At 35.3% G+C, this 11,278-nt stretch overlaps 1 protein-coding gene across 1 annotated transcript; it reads left to right on the plus strand.

The window, feature by feature from the left end:
• Nucleotides 1-3,390: 3,390 nt before the first annotated feature.
• LOC133520847 (uncharacterized) lies at nucleotides 3,391-10,530 on the plus strand. Its single transcript, XM_061855532.1, has 8 exons — nucleotides 3,391-4,115; nucleotides 5,341-5,549; nucleotides 6,309-6,662; nucleotides 6,961-7,092; nucleotides 8,452-8,708; nucleotides 8,796-8,967; nucleotides 9,140-9,236; nucleotides 9,505-10,530. Exons 1-8 carry the CDS (start codon nucleotides 4,099-4,101, stop codon nucleotides 9,530-9,532), a joined length of 1,266 nt encoding a protein of 421 aa, XP_061711516.1. The 5' UTR covers nucleotides 3,391-4,098; the 3' UTR covers nucleotides 9,533-10,530.
• Nucleotides 10,531-11,278: the final 748 nt, after the last annotated feature.

An 11,278-nucleotide genomic window follows, 5' to 3' on the forward strand; every position in this document is an offset into this window, starting at 1 on the left:
TTTTCATATATGGACTCCCAACTCAAGTGTACAAAATTTTTTCGATACGCTGTAATCAACTATAAAAAAAAATAGACCAATCACGTGCCGCCGCGCTCCCATAGAACGGGGGACGGGCGGGCAGAGGCTCGCGCGTTTTTGTCTTTTGTACTACTTACCGATTTTCATTACTTATTTAGGTTTTATAGTAAAAGAAATACTATTTTTATTAGCTCGTAGAATAAGTATTGTATACAATAGTGATATAATCAGGCTTTTCAATCTCGTACCTCACTTAAGCAACTCAGCAAGCTTCGTTGCCTAAACACGGTACTCGACTGAAAAGCTCTCTATTGTATTAAGATTGTATAAAATACTATTTCCGTGTTTGGTTTAAAGTTGCTGTTAACTTTGGTGTAACATTAAGTTGGAAACATGGTCTTTAATTATTTTTCAAAGTTGCTGCAAAGTTAATTTTTATAAAATTATTTTATTAATTAGTAAAATTACGTACCTACATGCACATAATTATTATCATCAAAAGGACACAATACCTACATGATCTTTCAATTTTACTGCAAACGGATGATGATCTTTCAGATTTAAGTTTGTATTGATTTAAAGTAACTCTTTTACCTTGGTCCTAGTTTTACCTCGGACAGTTGGCAATATTTCCACATTGCCACGGTTATTGAAATACCTACTTCATTCATATTATTTGAAACGTTATTATTAATCATCAAAATCAAGCTATCAACGAAACTTGAAAGCGGTCGGTATCTCAAGAAAAAAATCAAAATATAAATTGTCTTATGAAAAGTCAGTATATCGAATGTTAAGTACCTACATCAAGGATGATGATTTCATGTTTTGCTAACAGATAAAAAAAAAAGAATATAATATATGGGTTAAAGTTAAATAAGTAATTAGCTACTCGATGGTAGGATTACTTCAGCCTAATCTCAATTGGAAGTGCTATTACGAAGCTTACTTGTCTAAAAAGTTGCTTTGTTGTACCTCAGATACCGAAAATATGTTGTACTTTGACCAGAACTTGCTACTAATGTACCTACTTAAATATTATTATTTTTTTAAGGATTAATATTTGCCGTATTCCTAATTATTGGTTACCTGCTTTATAAGTTACCAGGTAATTGATCTTAGAAAGGATTCCTAAAATGATTAGGCAAAAATTAAATAAGACCATTGCTAACTATATTTTTCCAAGGTACTAGAAAAATCTATTGAATGGCGTAAGTAAGTATGCTAAAAATATCTGATTCCATATATGAATATTGTTTCTATGATTATTTTATTATTAATTAAAACAAAACAAGCGAAATTTCGTACTCTTTCGACAAATACAATACATTAATAGTTGATTAGTTGGTTATTGTACGAATTCCCGCCATGCCGCCAATTCGCAAACCCAAAACAAAGACGATATGCAGTTCACATTTCAAAAAAAATTATTTGAATCGTCTCAATGTCTAATATAATTTGACCCCTAACTTCAGTACTACTAAACGATAAATAATATGTCAGACATAAAATGGACGATCGATTCGTGTTGCTACGCAAGTGTTCGGTAAGCGTCGTGAATCATCCTTCGTTGTTGAACTGACGCAACTTTCGCTACTTGCTTTAATAATACGTATTATGAGGTTCTTAAATTTAAACCTTAAGTATCAAAAAATAGAGCACTTTTTTGTCTAACAAAACTTTGACCGTTTTTTAATATCATGGTCCAGTATATAGCGCGGTTAGCGTCTACCTGACAGCTCCATCCGTTCGCCGGCCGTATTGTGCTATTACCAATTTACCGCCCAAAATCCTTATGAAGAAAAAAAAAAACTCCAGCAGAGGCAGCAGAGGCGGTCGAGACAAGATGGCTGAGGCTGCATGAAGCTGGTATTGTGAATATTGTGATAAAGTTTTTATTGTTACTGGACATAGTAGGTAAGTAGGTTAAATTCTTTAATTTCCTTATGTAACGATTTTGTTGTTTTTAACGAGAATACGGCCTATCTATACGAAAGCAGATATCATTTTAGCCTTTAGACGTCTTCAACCCCAGAGGTGATGCTTTAAGGAAGGATTCACTGTGTGTGTGTTGCCTGTTAGCATAACTTGACTTTTGACGCGCGAGTTCAGGGTACAACGTAAGATATGCTAGGCCTACAGGTTGTAGCGTATTTACTTTATACTTCGAGTCACGCTTGAAGTATGAATTCGCGCGTCACATGCCAAGATATGCTAGGCGTACAAAAACATTACTATGAGTCGATATGGAATGATATTGGTGACTAGAGTTAAAAATCTGACGGCTTCTAGAGATATTTACTTATTTTCTATTTTTTATTTTCTTTAGGAAGAACTGAACATGTCTCGAAAACCTTTTGTCCTAATGTCTAGGCAGGGACAGTTAAAGAGAATAAAACGAGAAATGGCACAAAACACACAAACAAATAATATTTCGACCAATGACAGCCACACAGAGGAAAACATATTGTTTTCTCATCACAACTCTCGTCAGGTGGTGCAGCTAATGGCAGAGAACGAATTTGACTTGAATAGCCCGGGTTCCTCTTGACATTGTTCCCATCCTCCTCAAAACCATTTCAATTCCTCTCCAAGTCAACAAAATACTCCAGCTTATAATGATTATTCGGCATTTAATAATTTTATTAATGAACAGCCTTTATCAGATAGTGATAGTGATGACCAGGTTAATCCAATTGATATGAATGAATCATTTAAAAATAGTTTGAGACATTGGGCTATCAAAAATCAAATAACCCATGTTGCTACTAATGAATTGCTGAATATATTAAAAGATCATGAATGTTTTGATTTGCCAGCTGATGCTAGATCATTACTTAAGACTCCGGCAAATGTTATCTGTCGAGTTGTTGAGCCAGGACATTACTCTCATATAGGTTTGGAGAAAAATTTGAGGGAAATATTGAAATTTGTTAGTGTAAATGATAATGAAATTCTTCTATTAATCAGCATTGATGGGTTACCATTATTTAAAAGTAGTACAATGGAGTTTTGGCCAATTTTGGGTTCTGTCTATAATGTTCCTGCAATAAAATCGGTTGTGTTTCCTATTGGTGTGTATTGTGGCCCTAAAAAACCTATTAGCTGCACATCTTTTATGGAAGAATTTATTTCTGAAGTTGCTAAATTGATTAACTCGGGTTTGACTATTAACGGCAAAAAACATTAAAGTTGCTATTAAAGGTTTTGTTTGTGATACTCCGGCAAAATCTTTTCTATTAGGAGTCAAAGGACACACAGGTTATTATTCATGTACAAAGTGCAGACAGCCTGGTGTTTATTTGGAAAACAGAATGACATTTCCTGAGTGTGATGGTTGCATCACTGAATGTTTTGAGAAAACATTTTGTCAAAACATTCATCAATTTATATGGCGCCCAAATGGCAACTTATAATCTACATGGTCTTGTACACCTCAGTGATGATGTATATGAATTTGGTGCACTTGATTCCTGTGCAGCATTTCCATTTGAAAACTTTTTACAGGTTCAAAAAGAATATCAGAAAAGGGGCCAAACCTCTTCAGCAAATAATTAAGAGGTTCGGGGAAATGAGTAATTCTAACTTTTGGACTAAAAACATATTACCTTGTGGTTCTATTTATCCAATATTTTTAAAACCTCACTCATCAGGCTTGCTTTTGCCAGGGTGTGATAAATTACAGCAGTTCAGCTCAATTAAATTTCAATCTTTTGTAATAAAAACAGCACATCCGGATTCATATTGTGTTTTAAAACATGGTAATATTGTAGCAGTATGCAACATAGTGTTTTCCAATAATGTACAGAGCATGGTTATACTCTGTAAAGAGTTTGCAACTAAAGAAAACTTCTTTGGTACACCATTAATAGAAAGTTCTAGTATAGGAATTAATATAGTAAAAGAAAAAATGAGTCTATGTGAAAAACCTGTGTCGGATATTGTGGGAAAAGTTGTTCTTCTCCCTTTTCATGATCACCATGTCGCAATCAAAATGCTGCATTCATAGGTCTTAATCCATAATGTCCTTTGTTCCTGTCCTATCCTTTACTAGCCTTGTGGGTTTTGTCAAAGTGGATGATTACTTACTACAGGTATGTGGATATCAAGCCGGGCCTATTTTTAAAAAGCTTGTAACTTGTTAATACAAGTTACAAGCTTTTGAGAAATATGCCCCTGGTCAAACTGTTAATACAAGTTGCTTTTGCAGAGCCGAAGTGTATGAAACACCCAACATTTTATTCGCGATATTGAAATTAGTCCTATATATTAGTCCTATAGTAGAAGTGGATGTAGCTGCTGCAAGTGTATGTAGCTGCTAAACCCCCGTGCCGCTACGCGATAATAGTTTTAGGAAACCTTTTTTAGCTTTTTAATTTATGACATTTAAATAATTTTGAATAATGCACAGTCAGGGAGAAAATTGAATTATTTAAAAATACACATTTGATGCCATTCGCTGTTTCTATCACGGATTAAGATCAAGAAACCAACCTTAGAGCACTAGGAAAGCCACCTAGTATCAAAGAAAACATTTTCCATACATTAGCTAAAAATACAAGGTTATTCACTTAATCGCATAAGGATATTTCTGTGATTCATTACAGCTTGCAGCATGTCTTCATAAGTGAAAAAATGTATAAAAAATAGTAACTTTGATTTTCGTGATTTTTAGTAATCCAATAGCATCAGAGTATTGTTACAGATGGCGCCAGCGTAGGTTTTCCCCGTCAAATTTTAGTTTGGGATTTGGCTGAAATCCCATAGAACAAAACTAGATACTGGGGAAACATATGCTGGTGGCATCTATCAAAACCTTTAACATTTGCCTTCCCCATTGTGATGTCTTCATACAAAATTATGATTTTAAAAAGCGTATAATATGAGTATGTGAGTGATTGACCGAAGTAATAAAAGAGCATTTTCACAATGTATGGGAAACGTTTTCTTTGATTTGTGTTTTTCCTAGTGCCCTTGCCTTAACATGGCTTGGTCTCTATGAAATCCCTGATGGAAGCAGGACAGATGGCACTAAAAAACTTTGTTTTAACCAATTTTGTTGCTGCCTACATTAAAATAAAAATTGCAATGTTATAATTTAAAAAAATCTTAAGACCCGCTAAGATAATATTCTTATAGGGGCATGGGATTAGAGTAGCTGCCAATACTGACCCATTAAAAAAACCATCCTGTATGTTCACCGCAACCGCTTATAGTCGAAAAACTCCCAGAATTATTGACAAAATCGTTACTACTTACTTATTTCGTTGGTCAATTTAGCTATGCTTCATAGGTACTTATTTTGTAATGTATTTTCAGAATCTTTATAATGGCTCATTTTGCCATCGTTACATTTGTGGACGAGGCTGATGCACCAGGAATAATTGCATCAAACTGGGTAATAAATGAAAATTTATGTTCGTACCCTAATGTACGTACAGAAGAATTAAAAGACAAATTGTTAAAAAGGAAAGCTGAACCCGAGGATAAATGGCCGCAGTATAAAATAAAAATTCTAAAATACTACGGTATGAAATTTTCATATATTTTTAGGGTTCCGGACCTACCTGAAAAGGAAATAAAACCGGCCAAGAGCATGTCAGGCCATGCTCAGAGTAGGGTTCCGTAGTTACTCTTCCATCACAATAAGCTAAACTGGAGCTTAAAGTATGGTAGATTGTTAACCAAGGGATGAACTGTGGGTGTACGTCTTTTTACTATGAAGGGGAAACTTTTTGCGATAACTCAAAAACAGCTAAACTGATCATATCCGCTATAGTTTTCATTTAATGTCTTTCTTAAGCTCTACTTCCAAGATTTTTTTCATATTTTTTGGACTAATGGTTCAAAAGTTAGAGGGGGGGGGGACACATTTTCTTTCTTTCGGAGCAATTATCTCCGAATATATTCACTTTACCAAGAAATGTTTGTTGAAGACCCATATTAGTTTTGAAAGACCTTTCCAACGATATCCCACACTGTAGGGTTGAAGCAAAAAAAAAATTTCACCCCCACTTTACGTGTAGAGGAGGTACCCTACACGTAAAATTTTTAGATTTTATTGTATGACTTTGTCGGCGTTATTAATTTATATATCCATGCCAAATTTCAGCTTTCTAGCACTAACGACCATGGAGCAAAGCCTCGGACATACAGACAGACAGACGGACGGACATGGCGAAACTATAAGGGTTCCGTTTTTTGCCATTTGGCTACGGAACCCTAAAAACAATACCATCTCGTATATATATTTTTCGTAATTTTCCTGAATCCATTTTTACTTTCAGAAAATTATAGCGAAGCCCGTCTCCATTTGAAAAAAGCAGAGGAAACTTCCAATTTGGATTCTGATGAGGAAGTAAGAAAAAGAAAAAGAAGACTAAAAAAAATATCCCTGCCAGAAGACTCTAACTCAGAAGATGAATACCCCATTATGAAGATGTCAAAAACCCAGCAAATATTTAAAAAAAAAGAAAATGATTTAGTTAAATATCCAACTCCTCCTAAACCTAAAATAAGTGCCATGTTAGTAGCAGACACAAATAAAAATGCCAGTAATTCCTCTAAAGAGATGAATTGTCAACACAACCCAGCTGTAGAAGGCCATCTGTGTTCTAGTGGAGTTGAAGACCACGCATATGGTAATTGGTTTATTGTATATTGACCATGTCTATTTTAAGGATCCCGAGGAGGTTACGTAGAAATAAAATTTGAAACTGATTTTTTTTACCGAAGTCCGTTTTTCTGTCTCTTTTTTGGTTATTAATCGTGTTGGGTGAATAAAAATAGCTTTGGTAGCTACTTTTAAGGGAGTCACCCTAAATCTCTACATTCTCTACCCACCGTGTGTGACAGCTTATCTGATACGCATTTTTAGCAGATTTAGAAATAATTTGTAGAAACTAAATTTTTTGTTTGACTTTTATGTGTTTGTTGCAGACATTGTGCCTGAAGAATTTAACAACTGTGCAGAAGTTAACAACCATGGGGCAATAAATGGAAACTCTATCATTGTATGTAGTCCCACTCATACTCTAGCCTGCACAAATAATTTCTCGAACGGTATCTCTGGTATGTGTTTTTTTCGTCATTGTTTTTAGATTAGATGTAGATAGAATATTTCTTCACATCACCTATTCAGAAATAGTTATTTGTGCAATAGGAGAGCAAAGTTAGTAATTGCAACGAGTGCCGATTCTATAATATAATCACGAGCGTAGCGAGCTATGATCATTCAGAATCGTGAGCATGGCAACGAACTAAAATCGGCATGAGTAGCAAAAACTTTGCTCTTGGTTTGTGAAATGTGGTGATATGAATATGTGCTGTGAAAATATCTAGGGCTACATTATTTAATTTTTACCTTTGCGGCCATTGTGATTTGTGGTATGATGACGATGACGACGAAAGATGATGGACACGGATCTCTTTTACCCACTAGACGCGGAGCATGCGACACTATTTGAGGTCACCACACACGGGCGCTCCCATATACTAATTTGTGACCTTATTAATAACAAATATCATTTTCATGTTGTTGTAGCATAAATTAGAACAGGAATCAATTCAATTGTGCGGCTCACGGCGCAGTATTTTATAAGCAAAAGAGCTCCTATATTTGTGGTGACCTCGCGGTCTTAGCTTCTAATCTGAGCTCCATATGCTTCATATAGCGGTGTTTGGATCTAGTCTGTGATGATGGATGACTGTCGAATGGCGGATGACGAATGTCTGAAGACGGACGTCAAATAACGGATGTTGAATGACAGATGTCAGGTGGATGGTGGATGTATTGATTGTCTTAGTGGTCTTTTATTTTCCTCAAAGGTGGCGTAAAAAGTATAGGCATGGTACCTAGCAATAGTTATTTATTATACAAGGGGGCAAAGTTGTTGTTTAACTTCTCGTGCTTATATTGAGACCCGAGGCAGCGAAATATTCCGAAATTGAGCCACGAGCGTAGCGAGTGGTTCAAAAAGTGGAATCTTGAGCGTGCGAGGGCCTCAAAGCACGAGAGGTTGAACAAACTTTGCCGCCGAGTGCAATACAACATTTTTCACCACAACAATGCGAGGAAAATACAAGCTGTTAAATAATGCAAATGTAATCAAAATTATTGCTATTCAATATTTATCATTCAAAATTATCGCAGAAAATGAATAATATTGTTGTTGTTAGAATTTGTATCAAGTTACATTCGGATATGATATTCGGACATGTGGATAAAACGTAACTTTCCACACACTTATTAAAGGATATTAAGAGCGCCTTTCCGAGGTGGAGTGGAGAAAAAGTATTTTCATCGTGCATTCTATTTTAGAATCCCGAGCGTAGCGAGCTTTACTTTGTCAAGGATTATTATGTACGCTTTCTCCATAAATGTAATTTAGCTCCCTTGTGACACCATCTAACTACATATTATTGTTGTAGGCTGCTCCGTAAGCAAACAATTTGGCATGCAGCAGGCTCATTTAATCCAGGTCGTGACTGACTTGGCCAAACAAATGTCTGAATTGAATAGAAAAGTTGACATACTTTTAGGGACACATACAGCAGATAGCTTTAATGCATATACACAAGATAATTTAGAAATTTCTGAATTATTAGCTACTCTTCCAGTAAAGGATGATGCGAGTTTTTGTCATTTCAATGACCAGTTACAAATAGTCCGGAACAAACAGGCAATTGTGAGTATACAGTATACACTTGTCTACTTATGTCCGACACTTATGTATTGTTTTTTATCTTGTAATTTTGTAACTTTTATTTAATAGGTATCATTTTTGGCTGGTATTGGCGGTAGAAACATTCGAAGTCTAACCACTAATATGTTGAAAAGAATACTACAAGACGAAGTTGCCGAGCTATATTCCTTAACTGGAAAACAAATGAAGAACTCCAATAAAAAACCATTTTTAAAGACAGAAACCTGTAAAATAATCTTACGTAAGTATATTTTGTGACCAAATTTCCTAACATTAAAGTATCTCAACACCGACTTTGACATTAACGGCCTCATATCATAATAATTATATTAAAAAAGTATTATTTATACCTTTCCCATACGCCTGCTTAAAATTTCGTAAGCACAAGTAAATTCAAATCGTTTTTTATTCAGAAATCTGCAAGAAAGTTTACGAAGATGCGACAGAAGAAAACCTGAAAGAAATAATTAGCGATTGGCTGAATCAGGCTAAAGTTAGGACAACAAGAAGGTAAGAATTACTGTAAGGATTAATGCTTTGAAAATCCCTAGTTTCTAAGGCCGGTGTCGATAGAAAAGTAAATTATGGCAAACAAACCCATTTACCTTCATTGCATCGCAATTTTCTGAAATAACTGCCCACGTTTGACTGTTATTTTTCTGACCCTAAAAAAATAAGTATAAAGTAGGTAACCTTAATGCGTCTATGATATATACCTCAAGTCGATTGGTATGTGGTAAAAACGGCATGTCATTATAATATTATTTATTTGTTTCAGGGCAGAAAGACTAAACAGACAAGCATAACCCTTATAAAGGCAGAGGCGATATTTTAAACATAGCTAATATGAGAAAATGGAAGAATCCTTCAGCATTTTCAATTGAGAAAACCATTATTATATAGTTGATATATATTGCTTTCGTACCTTATACTTACTTTTTTCATCAGTATTTAATTTTGGTGTTAAGAAATCCACGGCAATAAGTGGTCAATTTATGCACTACGCCTGTTAAGGAAGGTGAGTTATCATATCACTGTTTTAATAGAGAATATATGTCAAATCAAGTGTACTAATAGGTAGAGTGCATATATTTACCACGTGTTTTTTTTAATTATTTAGGTTTTTTTACTGTAGATGTATTCCCCAGTGTATAACTGGGGTCTTATTAAGGGATAAATAACGAGTCTGTGCATTAAGTAACAATACTGTATGTTGGTACTCTTTATATATTATTATTGCATACTGACACCAGTCAGTTTAACCAATAGTGCTTTAATAGTACATTACGATACAAGTGCGAAAAATAGGAAATTCGAAACGAGTGGCGATAAATTAAAACACGACCGAAGGGAGTGTTTTAAATCGACACGAGTTGCGAATTACCTATTCGCACATGTATCGTACAACGTTTTACAGTACATATGGCCCTTTAAATGTTCGACACAGTAACGTAATATGCTACTTCTCGCACTAGTGCTATAAAGTAGCCCCATATGTACTGTAATAGTTATTTACGATACAAGTGCAAAAAATAGGAAATTCGCAACGAGTGGTGATAAATTAAAATACGACCGAAGGGAGTGTTTGAAATCGACACTAGATGCGAATTACTGATTCGCACGTGTATCGTACAACGACCCATATGTACTGTATATGGGTCTTTAAAGTTTCGACATATGCACAGAAAGTGCTCATTCCCGCACGCGTGCGGGAAAGTAGCACCATATGTACTGTAAAATAATATGTTGTGTTCCATACCTAATAAATACTGTAATAAAATCTTACACAATTACCCATGAATAATTTGTTTTATTTAGTTAGTTTAAGGCTTCGTCACACTCCAGCGCGATGCCGGCGGGGCGTCGGCGCGGGCGCGACACCGACAGTCCGACACACCGTTGTGCCTCGTGTCACGACGTGAGGCTAACATTCGGACCTCAGCGACGCGCCTCGCTCACGCCTCGCCAGCATCGCACTCGATTGTGACGAAAAATCCTTTAGTTAAACAAACACTATGCAAAGCTGAGATGTTACTATTGCATATAGTTTATGAAAACAAACATCATTCAAATTTGACATGTTAGCCTTGCATATAAATTGTAGAAACAAAAAAGACGTAAATCTGACATGTCAGTATTGCGTATAATTTGTTAGAACAAACATCATGCGAGGTTGATAATATCAGTATTGCATATAGTTTGTTAAAACAAAAAATATGTAAGGTTTACAATGTCAATATTGCATATAAATTGTCGAAACAAACACGATGCAAATCGAACATGTCATTATTGCACATAGTTTGCAAAACAAACTTCTTGCAAGTTTGTTGTTGGGAAACTAGGAGGTTTGATCCAGGCTTGCGTCAAGTGTACATACTTGTCATCGCAAACTTGTCACAACCCTTCACTTGTGATACGTCAAACTTGTTGCAAGGCGGGTCCAAGTCTAAAATGCTATCTGGGTCTCTTTTTGCAGTGGTTAACTGTCATGGCATTAAGTCCACCATTTGTACTTCATATTTTATGTGTAATAAAGTATAATTAAATAAATA

This window comes from Cydia pomonella, chromosome 8, assembly GCF_033807575.1.
Source record: "Cydia pomonella isolate Wapato2018A chromosome 8, ilCydPomo1, whole genome shotgun sequence".
Lineage (NCBI taxonomy): Eukaryota > Metazoa > Arthropoda > Insecta > Lepidoptera > Tortricidae > Cydia > Cydia pomonella.